We start from the raw sequence: 16,642 nt of genomic DNA, 5'->3' as shown, positions 1-16,642 counted from the left end.
ATTGAGTAAATGCGTAAGCAACACAATAAATTTTAATTTGTAATTTACTCCACACAATCTAAAGCCAAGGTATTTTATCGGAGGAGTCTTACGATTCATTCCTCTCGTTTGAAGCCTGTTCTTTCTGCCTTATATAATTCAGTGATCAATCATGGTTTTTTTTTATAATGAATTTCTTATGTATATCCTGTTTTATCCATTATCTTACACGTCTCTATTATAAATTATGCGTATAAGTGTGTGTGTAATTACAAATCCATATAAAGAAATTTGTCTACAGGCAAATGAACAAAACAAATAAATAAACAAACAAAAAAAAAGAGATTTTGGGACACATCGGCAAGCAGAGTTGAACATGGCATCCATGGGAGAAAAGAAACAGCATACAAACTGATGAAACATTTCAACAAAGAAGAAAATGTAATACAACCATCTGACTATGTTTCACATAATAAAGAACTATGGTACAAAACAGAAATTAAAGAAGCAAATAAAAAAGGACACCTGCAAGGAACAGACTACACTGATCTGACAGGCTCAAAGACAATTTAAAATAAATGAAAAACCAAAAGTCACCAGGACTAGATGGAATAAATACCAAACCGATTAAAAACCCAGAGAATGTCTCATAGAATTAAGTACACTACACATCTCTGACAGGTCCTGGGTAAAATATGAGGTATCAAAAGAATAGAAAATAGCTAAGGTCATTTCAATTTGTAAGAAAGATGAAAGAAGTAACACAGCCAACAACAGGGGCATAAGTAATCAGAACACTGCTTACAAAATCTACAGCAAAATATTAAATGAAACATTCTAAAGTATCACTGGTGTGATCTTAGTGGAGGAACACGCAGGTTTCCAGACGGGGGAGATCATGTATACAAGACATTTTTGCACTGAAACAGGTAATTCATGAGAGATGAGAATTTAATCTGGAAACTCACCTTGCATTTGCGTATTATGAAAAAGCATATGACAGAATTTACAGAGACAAGCTATGAGCAGTAATGGGAATCCCTAAACAGCTGATCCAAGTTGCAAAAAGCCTGTATGTGAACATCAGAATTGGCACTGACACGAGTAAAGTGATAACATCTGAAATACAAACAAATTGAGGAGTACAACTATGGTGTAGCTTGTCACCAAAATTATTCAGTATCTAGCTTATAGCGCTGGCACATCAATAGACACACAAACATACACACAAAATTCTAGCTTTCGCAACCAACGGTTGCTTCGTCAGGAAAGCTGACGAAGCAACCGTTGGTTGCGAAAGCTAGAATTTTGTGTGTATCGACGTGCCAGCACTTTCGTTTGGTAAGTCTTATCATCTTTGTTTTTAGATATATTTTTCCCACGTGGAATGTTTCCCTCATATATATATATATATATATATATATATATATATATATATATATATATATATGTATGTATGTGTGTGTGTGTGTGTGTGTGTGTGTGTGTGTGTGTGTGTGTGTGTGCGCACGCGCGCGCGCGTCCTTTTTTCCCCCCTAAGGTAAGTCTTTCCGCTCCCGGGATTGGAATGACTCCTTACCCTCTCCCTTAAAACCCAAATCCTTTTGTCTTTCCCTCTCCTTCCCTCTTTCCTGACGAGGCAACCGTTGGTTGCGAAAGCTAGAATTTTGTGTGTATGTTTGTGTGTCTATCGGTGTGTCTATCGACCTGCCAGCGCTTTTGTTTGGTAAGTCTCATCATCTTTCTTTTTATATATATATATGACATGATCAGCAAATGGAAAAGAAACAGATCATCATCAGGTACATTGTATTGTATGTCAACCGGGGGTCTATAAATGATGGAGAGGTTCTGTTCCCACTGCAGCCGTAGTGGTCCACAGCCCCACGACGACTACTGCAGTCCATTTCACCCCTCCACCGCCCCACACCAAACCACTCCTTCAGGGTTATTGTGCGTTTCGGACTCCCTCCCCCCCCTCAGGGAACGTATCACATGAGACGAGTGTAATCCCTCTGTTTGTGTGGTAGAGTAATGGTGGTGTACGCATACGTGGAGAACTTGTTTGCGCAGCAACCTCTGACATTGTGTAGCTAGGGGAACCAGCCCGCATTCGCCAAGGCAGATGGAAAACCGCCTAAAAACCATCCACAGACTGGCTGGCTCACCGGACCTTGACACAAGTCCGCTTGGCGGATTCGTGTTGGGGACCAGGCGCTCCTTCCCAGTCCGGAAAGCTGTGCGTTAGACCGCACGGCTAACTGGGCAGGCTCATCAGGTATAAATAATGGGGTGAATAAATATATTAACACGACGTTATTTGCCAATGATCAAGTTGTTATACAAGACAGAACAGTAAACAAATAACTTTATGCTAAGCCTGCTGATTCTCTTTCAGTTTATGGATTTGATACGAAACAAATATTGGATACACAGGAATGTTCAATACTAGTTTCCCCTCGACCCCAAATACTATCAGCAGTATTTTGGCATTTATGCCTAAAACCGAGATAAAACAAAGATTTTAGTCGGGGGGGGGGGGGGCGGCGGCGGCAATACATAACTTCAGTCCGAGCAAGTGTCGAGATATACTGTGTAGTAGTATTAAATTTTAATTATTTGTCCATATAAGTCACTTTCTCAGTTCATATATCGTACACGTGAATTGTAAACCTAAACTAAGGTTTCGGGAATGTGTTATATTGTGCAGTGTTGTATCGGCAGCTGTAGGCTAAGGCTAAGCTTTTTAGAATTTTTAGCCACAATATCATCTTTCACAAATAACAGTTCCCAAATTGCGTTATACATTTTGGTGTAAAGGTCATACTTTGAAACGCTTCACACGTTTGCAAAGATTTTCGGGCTACAGTTAAAGTATATCTTTCCCAAGTAAATATACAGCAGTTGTGATCAAGGATATTGTATCCAATATTTCTAAAAAGCTGATTTCTTACCCCCTTTTACACCACCATGCTAAAGAAAAACCTTACAGCTTCAGTATATGTATTCAACACCCATTTCACAAAAACGACGTATAGTCTTGGTGCACAACAGGTGCAAGTCCACTTGGTGTGGCTATCGATCGAACATAATATAACAACACGGGCAGTGCTGCTTGCGAGCGATTGCCTGTCCCACCGATTACAAGAACATATTTGTTCACTTACAAAGAAGAGATATGGATTAGAGCCACACCTCCATATTTCACTGTCGAATTATGCCGGACGTGTGTCATTACATAGCGGGGCATCACTATTGATTACTGACAGACGGCGTCCTGGGCTCCGCTCGTGAACCTCACCGAAAACAGCCGAAAAGTTACGAGTCGCTCAGTCTGGTGGCGACAGCGCAGCTGGAATCAATGTTGCTGGCCTGCGATCTTGTACCATACTTAATGCGTGTGGAGAGACGTTCATGGGTTTCCATACTATCTATATTCAGTCCCAGATCTACGATATTTCCGAAACGGAGCGTTTGAGATAGTACATCAAAAATTATTTTAAAAATCAATTTTTCCAAAATATTTTCGTTTTATTGCGCACATCTTTCTGAAGAATTTGCTGTATAAAACAGTTATGATCGAGGAAATGTTAGTCATGTCATTTGGTCTTAAGTGTGCCAAAGTACAGTGCCACGGCTCTTCACACGATATTCTTCTATCGCACGACACTCTTATTTCGCTCTGTGGAATTCAAACTTTTATATTTCGTAATGGAAGCCATCAAACCTACATTCAAGACAGTGGAAATTAAAATATCCTCTGTGGTGCCTCTCCTGCTGCCAGTCGGCCGGTTTGACATCCCACCACCCCTTTAAAAAATATAATAATAATAATAAAAAAAGAAACCTCACGATCACTCTTTATTGTCTGTTAACTAATCTCTTTTGTGTGACGTAAAATTAAATATAAGAAACATAAAACCAGTAAAGACAAGAGACAAGCAAGACAGTACACATTTCTTCAATCTTTAGGTTGTTGTCCAGTAGTGTAAAAGCTGTTAATACAAATAGTACCCAAGACTAGTGTAGTGCCGGCTGGTGTGGCCCAGCGGTTCTAGGCGCGTCAGTCTAGAACCACGCGAAAGCTCCAGTCGCAGGTTCGAATCCTGCCTCGGGCATGTATGTGTGTGATGTCCTTAGGGTAGTTAGGTTTAAGTAGTTCTACGGGACTGATGACCTCAGATGTTAAGTCCCATAGTGCTCAGAACAATTTGAACTAATGTGATTTCTCGATATGATTACGTCTATTTTGTCACTGTCTGGTAGATAAAACGAAACAGGTCTTCCTAATATCCCAGCAGTTGTAACACATGCCAAATAAGAGAGACTGTTTTGGCACAGAAGGTCATTTTAACTACCTCATTTACATAAATAACACGAGAGAATACAATTCACAAAGTACCAACATGAAATGCCTATTAGTCCTACTACAAGCAAAAAGTTTTACGTTAGGAAATAGTTTCACATTTCGTGCATACACTCCATTCTCTGAAACACGAGATCGGAAAGAAGTAATAGTCCGAAATTTTCACATAAATTTGAAATTGTCATATTCTTCCTCATAATTTGTGTGATGTCCCCGTTTCTTCTCCTACCTCGTTCTAACAAACAATCTTGGCATCTTTCAAGATTTTAAACATGGCTGAAACAGCAACTGTTGAAGTTCTTCACAGAAAATAATAACAGTCAAACAGTTGCAGGATAAAGATTTATTAAAATTCTTGTCCACGGTTTCGGTATATCTACATATACCTTCATCAGAAGTAAAATGCGCCTGAACAGGAAGACACCTTCATTAGCTAAAACTTAGCATCGGAACTGAAAAAGAACCACAAGTGCCCTCTCTCGGTGAAACTGTCTGCCCTAGGGCTTTCACACCCTCTTCACACTAGTTCACAGGCGAGGTAATGATGCTATGCTGTGTTCGCATCAACCCTCTGTCCTTAATTCTGTTGTATAAATGGAGATGATGTTTTAACTACGACGACGCCTTTGGCACAGTTGTTTTATGTATCTCTACTGCAGGATGTGATTTTAGTAAGTGACTAAAAGTTTTTGCTCTTGTAATATTCTGGTAATTTTACAGTTACTTAAGCTGTAGTGTTTTTTCTTTATCATTGTCCCACATCGGTGTTCATGAAGTTCTTGGAATCCATCCTTATCCGGCGCATCCATCACCACCTCCACCAAAACCACCTCCTCCCCAACATCCAATGTGGCTTTCGATCTTCCTTCTCTGCTGATGACCAACTCCTCCGCCTCACTCATCTCCTTTCCCCCCAGCTTAACTCCCGTCGCTCCGCCATTTTTGTCTCCCTCAACCTCGAAAAGGCCTACGACCGTGTCTGGCATCCCGGTCTCCTGTTTAAAATCCAAACCTTTCCTGTCAACTACATCCGTCTGATGACCTCCTTCCTCTCCTGCCGCCCCTCCTATGTTACCATCCATAATGCCAATTCCCACACCTTCTACCCCTCTGTAGGTGTGCCCCAGGGCTCTGTCCTCTCCCCTCTCCTCTGCCTCCTGTACACGGCAGATATGCCCCAAACCCCCCCCCCCCCTCCAGTACACCTCTTGCAATAGATCCTACCCTCCAACGGTCCCAACTCCTTCTCCAGAATCACCTTGACCTTTTTGCCGCATGGTGTAACCAGTGGCTCCTGAAAATCAATCCTTCCAAGACCCACGCAATCATTGTAGGTCGTAACACTCGCTCCTTCCAGCTCCTGGATTTCTCCCTTACCGTCTGCACCTGTCCTGTCCGCCTCACGCCCACCCTCACCTACCTTGGCCTCACCATTGACTGTCACCTCACCTGGGTCCCTCATCTCCACTCCATCCAATCCAAAGCCCACAACCGCCTCTGACTTCTCAAACTCCTCTCTGGCCGGACATGGGGGTTGCACCCCTCTACCATCCTTCACACCTACAAATCCTTAATCTGTCCCATCCTCTGTTATGCCAGTCCTGCCTGGATATCTGCCCACCCCAAATTCTCTGAGTACCTCCAGATCCTTGAGTGTCATGCACTCCACCTCGCCTTCCGTATACGCCTCCTGTCCCCCATGCGGATCCTCTATGACCTCATTCCTTTCCCCCATCTGCTCCTATTCCTCAAACATACCTGCATACTCTACACCTCCCACCGCCATGGTCCCCCTCAACCCCTGGTTGCTCCTCTCCTCTCCCATCCCCGCCCCCTGCCACGCCTTCACTGTTGTGTCCCCCCTACCCTCCATCTCTACACCCCTCATCTCCTTTCCCAAGGTGGCTTCCATCAAGTCCCCCTCCCGGATGATGCCCTCTCTCCCTCCATTTATCCCTCCTATCAACTCTGATCCTCACCCCCCTCCTTTCCTCCGTCCTTTCCCTGGGCTCCCTCTTCCCCCCTTCCATCCTGTGTTTCTCCTTGCCTTACCCCTCCCTACCTCCCTTCCTCCCCCCCCCCCCCCGAGTCCTTTTGTATTCCCGTCCTCTGCCTTCCCCACTCTCTGTCATGTCTGCCCAGCACCCCCCACCCCTCTTATGGGTCCTCATCCTCCATTGGCTCCTTTCACCCCTTCGCTTTTCCTCACCTTCCCCCCTTTTTTTATTTTCCCATCATCTGTCCAGTTTCCCCCCACCTGCTCTCAGCTGTGGTATGTCATATTTTAGTGCAGTGTTCCAGTGACTGTTCAGTGTTGTCTCGTCTTTTCCCGTGTTGCGAACAGAAACCATGCTGTCGCTGGGTGTGAATTTTATGTCTTCTGAGAACAGAAACCAGACTGTCGCCGTGTTTTTTAATTGTCTATTATTTTACCTGTCTGCTTCATATGTATTTTATTAGCATCGTCATATCTTTGTTCTATGTTTTAAGTTCCACGATTTTTTCGCCATGTTACACTTTGTCTCCGATTTTATCGCCTGTTTTTATTATTTGTTATCTTCATCTTTTTAAAACAAAGTCTGTAGGCTGAAGAGCAGAATACTAAGCCGCTGCCAGCCCGCCCCCATAGTAGGGAATCGAAACTCAATAAAGAAAAAAAAAATTCTTTATCATTTACCGTAAATCTTTGCATCTCTAATTCTGTAACTATTCCTGCCATTGTCAAAACTTATCCTCCAGTTAATTACACTAACCCCACCAGAATCACAGGTATCCCTCGTTTATTCTCTGGTAGGACGTTTTTACGTGTTCGTACAATGCGTTTTTCCTCGCTATTCCCAGAACAGAACCTAGCGGCTGCTAACCGGGGACTGTACAACTGATAGTGTAGCGATGTGGGAAAAAAAAGGTCAAGCTTTCATTGTGTTTAATACACCGAGAAGATAATATGTAATCTTTCTTACCGTTATTCCTGTTAGTCGTTTATTTCCATCCTGGTAGTCTGAATTACCGCTATCACTAATAATTATAACAACGCTGATCATTCGCACACCCATTTAGCCATAGACACAAACAGCGATTGGCATTCATACGTTCGGTTTATTCGGTTCAGCTCGTATAGTCCCATCCCCTTTTTGTCTATGGTAATGTTTTGTATTCCTAGATGTGACAGGGGTTCCCTCGGCAGAGACATCACATACACTATGCTCGCATTCAAAAAGCAACTCATGATTCGTTGAGAAATCAACTTACAATGTCTTCAAAAATGTTCGAAAACCAAATGGAATGCATTTCAAAATCATATGAATGACCGATAAACCAACGTGCGCTGAGTGCTAGGCGCTTCGTGAAACAAGGTTTTTTCCTTCAAGAATATGAATTTGGCCCTCCCCAAAATGCCGCCTGGCCCAGATACACCCCCTCCTCCCCCCGCCAACATCCATGCCTAACTATAATGTAAATAATACAGAAATAAAATAGAAAACACTTGATAATACTGCTCCAGGCTGTTTTATCACAACTAAAGTTTATGATAAAATGGACAGTGTACAAAATAAAGTCATCGACACCGTGTTGTGATCCGGCGAAACATCTGTTGCTTCAGTCCGATAATTCAACAAAGACTCTCCGTTGTATTAGGCCTTGCGAACGGGATGTGCAGGATAGCTGTTTTCTGTTTTGATGAAAACAGTCTTCGATGAGGAATGATTTTTCTCGTCTGACATATTTCGGAATGAAGTGCTTATCATGTTTCGGAATGAAGAGCAGTTAACGTTACTTTTATGGAAGCTGCATGTTTTTCGATAGCATCTACGTCTCGCTGGTTAAGCCTAATAGCTTAGAAGCGATTTTGTCTTTTCGTTCCTTCACGATCACAGCATCCTTACTACAGGTATGATGTTTGCTGACATCCACAAGTGTTGCACCTCATTCGTTCAGAGCGGAAAGATAGTTGCTTGCTACGGCATGTGTTTCGTCATTTTTCGTGAACGTCAGAGGCTGAGAACGACTGGCCACTCGTTTGGCATACGCTGAGTACATGCCTGCACATGTTCCGTTTTACGCTCGAATCGACACATGAGCACGAATATCTATGAATGCAAGTTTTACAGTCGAGTTTTGCAGTCGCGATACCCAGTTTGCAGCTGCATTCCACTTGATTGTCTTTCGTCAAATAAACTTCCACGACTTCTGATTCAGATGGCACTTTTCAACAACTGTCTTCCTGTGCAATAAGGTCCTCGTCTACTGGTGCACTCTATTTATGCCTTTTGTTATAACTATTAGGTGGGCAAACAAATTATCTTTAACGAAAGTCATAAACGCAAGAACAGTTTTATGAAGACGCTTAGTATGCTTCCCCTCCAGCTAGATAGACTGAAGCGCCAAAGAAAGTGTTATGTAGTAGTAGTAGTAGTGGCTTTATTCATCTGTATATTTCTTTTTACAAGGATATACGACATATCAAAGTGTTTACAAATTTAGATCAATTTAAAATAAGCTAATTCGTATACACATATATTTACAGACTTCTAGTTAGAGAAATCATTAGATTTACTCCTGGTATATAATACTTTTTTTTTACAAATAACTTATTAAATAATGTAATGCCACACTGTTCACTCATATCTTACTATTAAATAATGTAATGCCACACTGTTCACTCATATCTTACTATCAGTCACTGCACACACCATACACACATTGCTTCATAACACACACACACACACACACACACACACACACACACACACACACACACACACTGGTGTTCTCTGGGCCATTTTCTGTACCACAACTTCCCATTTGCTATCCTGAAAAACTGAGTCAGCATTCCTCCATAATGAGTGAGATGTTGAGCTCAGAAGGAGGAAGAAGGAGTTAGAATTGTGCTAAGCAAGGCAAAGGGGGAATGTATTTCTAGGAAGGAAAAAAGAAGGAAAAAAACATAAAGTTATGGGAATGGGACACGGTTATCAGTCGAATGCAATAACTATCCCCATTAAATTCCACATAGAGATATATTTCGTAATTAGTCATAAACGTGTACACAGCTCGAGATACAGAACAGAACTAAAAACTAACATGGAGGCTCGGCAGAGCAATAAGAGTCCAAAGATGGTGTTCAACATGGTCGATACGACCTATCGACGCCACACAGCCCCCCCCCCCCGCCACCAGTAGGCAGTACCAACTGAGTGGAGGTCATGTCAGCGTCGGTAGTAGTCATGCGAGGCAGCAGGGGCACAACCGGGATTTCCATATCAGTCGATGCGGTGCGCAGAGGCAGAGTGATTGGTGGCAGGTCCACCTCGTAGTCAGTCAAGCAGCAGGGGCTGACGATGCGTCAGTCGCCCTGAGAGCAGTCGTGTGGAACGGCCTGTGGCATGGTGCAGGTGTGCCTGCCCCGAATGCAGTTCGAGCAGTCTGAGGAGATAAACGCGCGAATTTCTGACAGGTCGCACTCGCTGTGGAGGGACAGGCTATGCACTACACTGACATTTAACTGCACATTGGAGGGCGAGGCCACGGTGTCTGTTAGGAGCACAAGCACACGATCATTGAAGTTGGCGATCGACACGTCGTCCACGGGGTGTGGTGGCACATTGCAGCACAGGTTGTATGTGGGAGAGCGAGTTTCCGCAGTCAGTGAAGTGGGGGCGAAACCTGAACATGGGGTGGATGGCGACATACCTGGAAAACCTGCAAATGGCAACAATGAATCATGGGTTTCAGAAAACAGTGCCGTGGGATGAGACAAAGTATTTTCAGGCTCCATAGTGGAAAAGCAGTCAGGAGGGTCCGACTGAGATGGTAGAGGGGCGTCAGAGTCCATGAAAGCAGGGTTGAGCTTGTGTAATGAAACAGTTTGAGGACGACCCTTAACCATAATGTCGAACATTGTCTCACCCCGCTGGAGTACTTTAAAGGGCCCGAGGTAGGGTGATTGCAGGGGTGTCTAATGGAATCATCCCTGAGCATAACGTAGGAGCAAGTGTTGAGTGTGGGTGGCACATAAGTGTCTGGCAGGGAATGGCTGATAGGCGGGTGTAGTTGTGCATGTCTGAAGTGAGTGTGCATGTGACTAATGAAACGCGGTGAGGGGGCAAAATCCTCGAGTGCTTGAGGCAGGATAAGTTCCCCTGGTAGGACTGGGTTCTCCCCAAAAACGAATTCAGAGATGGTTCCCTGTAAGTCTGGTTTAAAGGTAGAACCGAGACCGAGTAGCACCCATGGAAGCGCCTCAGACCAGAGGCAGACATGGCACCTGAGGGCAGTTTTGAGGGTGCAGTGCGACTGTTCAACGAATCCGTTGCTTTGCGGCTGGTAGGCTGTTCTATGAATTTTTTTAACGCTGCAGATGTTACATAAAATGGTGAACAGGGCAGACTCAAACTGCTGACCTTGGTCGGTGGTGATGGTGGTCTGGGAATCGAACCTGGCAATCCATGAGGAGACAAAACCCTTAGCCAAGGTTTCAGCGGTGATGTTGGGTAAAGGAGCAGCTTCCACCCCACGAAACATGCGGTCGATTGTGGACAATATAAACCTGTGGCCCTCCGACGGTGGTAGTGAACCGATAAGGTCGGTATGTACATGACAAAATCTTAACTTGCAGAATGTCGAACTTGCCTAGTGGAGGGGAGGTATGGCAGCCGATTTTGTTGCATTGGCAGGAAACGCAGCTGCATGCCCAGGTCTGACAGTCCCGTTTAATATTTTTCCAAATGAAACGCTCAAATACGAGCTGTGTGGTGGTGCAGATGCCAGAGTGAGCAAGGTTATCCAAGGTGTCGAAGACTTGCCGGCGCAATATGGGTGGGAGCAACGGCCGCAGGGTGCTGGTAGAAGAATCACACCATACCTCGTCCAAAACACCGGGGAACTTGGCTTTGGTAAACACAAGAGGATTTGCGAGGTGAGCTTGAGATTCCTCGTCAGAGGCCTGGAGAGTGGCCAGGTTGGATAAGTCGATGATGCGTGAGGCAGTGCTGATACGTGAGAAAAAATCAGCAAGGATGTTTTCTGTGCCTTTGATGTAGCGAGCGGCTGTTGTGAATTGAGAGACTAAATCAAAGTGGCGGAAATTATGAGGGGATGGGTCCTCGAGGGAGGGTTGCAGAAAGCGTCTACTAGTGGTTTGTCATCAGTAAGGATGAGGAAAGAACGGCCCTCGATGTCAGGGTGAAAGTGTTTGATGGCTTCATAGACCGCCAGAAGTTTCCTATCAAAAGCGGACTATTTCTTCTCAGCTGTAGACAGAAATGATGGCGAGACACCATGTCGCTTTTGCATTGCTGTAGTACTGCCCCCACCATGATGTTGATGGAGTCCGTAGTGATGAATAACTCGGCCAACGGGTCGGGATGGGCGAGTGTCACGCCGTGAGCTAAGGAAGTTTTTAGAGCCTTGAAGGCCTTCAGCATAGGTTCAGTCCAGCGAACTGGATTAGGCCTGAAGTCTGTTTGCCCGACAGTGAGTCTGTCAGCGGAACCTGCACAGTGGTAGTAATTTATTGTTCTCAAGAAACATCGGAGTTCCTTCTAAGTAGCCGGAGGCGGCAGTGACATGATGGTCTGCACACGAGATTTAGGAGGCTGTATTCCATCTGTGGAGATGGTGTAACCGAAAAATGTAACAGAAGACTTGCGCAATTTGAATTTGTCCTTGTTGATGTTGGCGCTGTTGGAGTTCAAGGTCTGGAGGACTTTGGATAAATGATTTTCGTGTTCCTCAGCTAAGCTGCTGAAAATGAGTATGTCACCCAGATATGCAAAGCAAAACTCGAACTGTCGTAAGATTGAGTTGATGAAACGTTGCCATGTTTGTGCAGCGGTTATCAGGCCAAACAGCATGAAGTTGCATTGGAACAAACTGAGCAGTGTGATAATAGCTGTCTTTGGAATGTCTTCTGGTGCTACGGGAATCTATTGATAGGCACATTTACAGTCAACGACAATGAAGATCGGGGCGCCTGATTACATATGAGGTGAAATCGTTTATGTTCAGCACTGGGTAATTGTCCACAACGGTACGAGCATTTAAGCATCTGTAGTCGCTGCACATTTGGAAAGAACCATCGTGTATGGCGACGAGGTGAATTAGTGAAGACCAGTTGCTGTCCGATGGTTGCAGTATACCTGCCTCCAAAAGTTCGTTGATTTGCTGCCAGGCTGTGCGCAACTTAATGGGGTTGAGGCATCTCGCCTTGAGCCTAATAGGACAGCCGGCAGTGGTAACTATCTTGTGTGTCATTCCGTCAGTGATGGAAAGACTGAGAACTGCACATGAGACTGAGCAATGTCCTGACGTGAAGTTTGTGGACGAGTGGGGCGCAACGAGGCGTAACCGTTAGCGCGAGTGGAAAAACGCAGCATGAAAGTCAAATGCCTATTACGTGAGCGCGGCGTGCGCTTGTTTGGAGAGGTCGGCTGCATGCACAGCATGGAGCGGGTTTGGGCGCGCAGTGACTGTCTGTTGTCAGCCTTGTCTTGGGTAACCGGCGCAGGCGAGAAAGGCGTTGGCGTCGCATGGGGAACAGTGATGGCCGCCGAGTCACATGGCTGGCGTGCGAAAGAGAGGGAATGTTTATCAACACGCGGGGCGGCTGCCTGTGCAGTGGGCGTGGTCATATTGTCCATGCAAGTGTCATTAGAAGCACTATTTGAAACACATGGCAATTAACGTGGCGAGCTCGTCGGGGGTGCAGAGTCTACCGGACGTGAATTGTCACACACAATTGATGTTTTTGGACTAACCTGCTGAGTGTCCTAGCTAGTGTCTGCTGGAGAAAAACGATTAGGTGGTGGCACTGTGGACTGCAGTTTCAGCAGCGAGGTACGATCCACGACAAGCTCATTGTGTGTGCTATTTGTTGTTTCAGCTCGTCGTTTTCCCGGCGGAGTTGTGCTGCCAAGTCATATTCTGACAGTAGGTTAGTGACAAAGGTCACAATGTCACCCGTTAGTGCGGAGCACTCGTGTGCTAACTCACATGTCGCAAGAGAAACAGAACATGGAACATAAGTGCGGGAGCACAGTATCTGAGTGTTAGTGGGATGATGTAGCACTGAGCCCTGAACCACGTTCGGAGAGAGTTTGTAGTGTGCCAAAAAATCCATGCCAAGAAATGGTTCATCGATGTCAGCAATGTAGAAAGTCCACGGAAAACACAAAGAAGGAGATAGGTCCACCATAACTTTGACAGAGCCTGAGGTTTGTAACATTGATATGTCGACAGCTCGTAGAAGTGACCTCATTGGTGAAAAGGCGGGAGGAGCCAATGATGTGGGTATGATAGGCACGTCAGCACCTGTGTCAACTAGGAAGACGAGCCATGACGAAATGTCAGACACGTATAAACGACCGCTCGGGCGGGTGGACGAGTGGACAAAGTGCAATGTGTGAGGACATCTGTGAGGTTCCCCTCAGGACTTGGCGTCTTCTAGATCCTGTGGTCGGCGTTTGGGTGCTGGCAAGGTAATCGACACTTCATGGCATCATCACCGAAAAACTTATGGTACCAACAATATGGATGAGCCAGATGTGGTGGTGGCGGTGACTGTGGCAGCAGAGTAGGCTTGTCCTCATTGATTTGTTCTGGGATGTATACTGGCATGTATGGTGCGTGGAAGATTCTTGAGTGCTTGGACGGAGGAGAGAGTGAGCGGATACTGCCAGGCAGTGTAGACAGAGCGGAGGTGAAGCGTGCTCTGCCGCTGCCCACAGACGGCCGGTAAACAGGAGCAGTTAGGCCAACCAGTGGTGAATGGTGTGCTGGTTGGTGTTGTCGTAGCAATGCATACAGCTGGTCTGCAATGCGAAGACGAGAGCCAATTGACTTGAAGGAGTGTGGTAGCAGGTGAATCTGTAGGTCGGTAGGTAACTTGGTGGACAATACCACCCACAGAGTAACGTCTGGCATCGTATGTTCACTCAGAAGTAATTGAAGGCGGTGCCACAGTTGTGATGGAGTTCGGTCCCCCAGGTGCTCCTCGTACAAGATCTTGATGATTATTTCTTGTGGTGAGCAGGCGAGTTGGTCCAATATTGTTTTCTTTGTGAATTCGTACTTCAGTGGAGGTGGTGGCTAGAGGAGTAGTACATAAATTAAGTCCGAGTGATCATGGAGGTGCGTGACGAGACATAGGAATTTAGAATTGTCGTCGGACACATGATGTAACTCGAACAGATGCTCCACAAGCATAAACCATGATACGGGGTTGTTCTCATATAAAGGGGGCAGCTTCAGAAGACGGCCATGGGGGGGGGGGGGGGGTGAAGGCGGCTTCGGTGCATCTTGGAAGGCCTGCTGGTCCGTGGTAGGAGGGGCCATACTGCAGCCCGGCACCATAGGCATAGGTGTGTTATTGGCAAGTACATCTGAAGCAATGGCATGTTTCATTGTTCTTCACATGTCGCGAAAACATGATGCTGCTGGCACAGTCAGTACTGTGGGAGTGTGCAGTTGCACAATGTGAGTGGCAGTCCCGTATACTGCCATGCAGGATTAGCCGAGCGGTCTAAGGCGCTGCAGCCATGGCCTGTGCAGCTAGTCCCGGTGGAGGTTCGAGTCCTCCCTCCGGCATGGGTGTGTGTGTTTGTCCTTAGGATAATTTAGGTTAATTAGTGTGTAAGCGTAGGGGCGGATGACCTTAGCAGTTAAATCAGGTAAGATTTCACACATTTTTGGTCCCATAAACTGGACCGGAGATTTGAAATTGTCCACCCTGGAAATGACGCAGAAGGCCAGCGTTGTAGACACGGGTGGAACTGTGGGAGAGGTGAGGGACCAAACGGTCTGAATCAGGGCCCCTCCGTGCGCGTTGGGGGGGGGGGGGGGTTGGTACTTTGTGTGACAACAGTGTGAGTTTTCTGTGCACATCGAGAACTCATCCCGTGTGGTCGGACTATAAATTACCGGTGAAACTTGCTGAAGATCACACTGTTGCGGTAAAACGTTCCTGGAAGGTGAAGCGCCATAAGATGTGCTCGAGCCCACATGGTCGAAAAACTGAACAACAGGTCTGGTGGGTGAGCAAGGGGAATTTGTTACATGAAAATGTCCATCGTTAGTTTGTGGGTGAGGCAAAACTGGACTAGGTTCATTTCATAGCGGTTGATAGCGTGTGCCTTTTGCACAAATGTTGGTGTTGCACACGGCATGACTGTAACCAATGTTGCAGCCTGTTGAGAGTCAAAGTACATGAGCGAATGTAGATCACTTTGAGCATTATACAATCGAGCAGTAGGTACACAGTTCTGAATATTATTCACTTCACACTTCCCATGTTGGTGAGCACAGTCTGGCAACACGAAACCTGAGACCATTATTTGAGTTAATGGTGTAGCACTCGACTGTTGTGGAACAACAAAGTTTGAGGTTAACTTGATTCGAGATCGCGAATCACTGTCTATTAGTGGAGAGCTGACCGTTGGCAGAGGATATGAGTGGCCTGGTTGTCGTAGTTGGGTCTCCAAATCTTCGAACAAAGCTTTGGATAAGCTAGCCATGGCATCGTGCGTAAAACCTGTTGATTTACAACACCTGGCGTGGAAGTCGCAGAAGACATAGAAACTTTGGGGGCACCAGTATGGGAACAGGGTACGATTATCGGTCGAATGCAGTAACTATCCCCATTAAATTCCACATGGAGATATATTTCGCAGTAAGTCATATGTGTGTACACTGCTTGAGATACAGAAGAGAACTAAAAACTAACATGGAGGCTCGGCAGAGCAATAAGAGTCCAAAAATGGTTTTAATCATGGTCGATACGACCCATCGACCCCACAAAGTGAAGATGTTATGTGGAATGTTGGATATTTTATAATCATTATTATTATTCGTTTGTATAACATTTTTTTATCAAACCCCTACTCTGTTTTAGCTAAGTAATCCTTCAATGTATAAAATGTATTGCATAACATACTTAATAGTTGCCTTTTTAAATAAGTGAATTTTTGCAATATCTTTAATCTCTTTTGGTAATTTATTGTACAGTTTTATTGTATAACATTTTTTTTTTATCAAACCCCTACTCTGTTTTAGCTAAGTAATCCTTCAATGTATAAAATGTATTGCATAACATACTTAATAGTTGCCTTTTTAAATAAGTGAATTTTTACAATATCTTTAACCTCTTTTGGTAATTTATTGTACACTTTTATTCCTTGGTAGAAAATGCTGTTTTGAGTTTTATGTTTATTTTTTCTTGGTAAATGTAAGTTGAGTCTATCTCCTGTGGCATGGTCATGGACATAGATGTTTGTGCAGTAATTACCAACGTTATTTTTG

At 44.9% G+C, this 16,642-nt stretch overlaps 1 protein-coding gene across 3 annotated transcripts in view; it reads right to left on the bottom strand.

The window, feature by feature from the left end:
- LOC126101090 (BRCA1-associated protein-like) overlaps positions 1-3,306 on the bottom strand; it is a 31,896-nt gene extending 28,590 nt beyond the window's left edge. Inside the window, exon 1 of one of the 3 annotated variants that reach the window (XR_007522256.1) lies at positions 3,147-3,284. Coding sequence is in view for 1 of the 3 variants with exons in the window: in XM_049911769.1 (XP_049767726.1) it covers positions 3,175-3,180 (6 nt within the window). In the remaining 2 variants the exon portion in view is untranslated. Of the gene's footprint in view, positions 1-2,933; positions 3,050-3,146 lie in introns of those variants that run through there. The other 2 variants (XR_007522257.1, XM_049911769.1) reach the window with 2 other exon arrangements.
- Between the last annotated feature and the right edge of the window lie 13,336 nt (positions 3,307-16,642).

The sequence above is a fragment of the Schistocerca cancellata genome, chromosome 9 (assembly GCF_023864275.1).
Source record: "Schistocerca cancellata isolate TAMUIC-IGC-003103 chromosome 9, iqSchCanc2.1, whole genome shotgun sequence".
Classification (NCBI taxonomy): domain Eukaryota; kingdom Metazoa; phylum Arthropoda; class Insecta; order Orthoptera; family Acrididae; genus Schistocerca; species Schistocerca cancellata.
The sequence above is the reverse complement of the archived record's forward strand: the minus strand, read 5'-3'. Positions and strand labels throughout refer to the sequence as shown.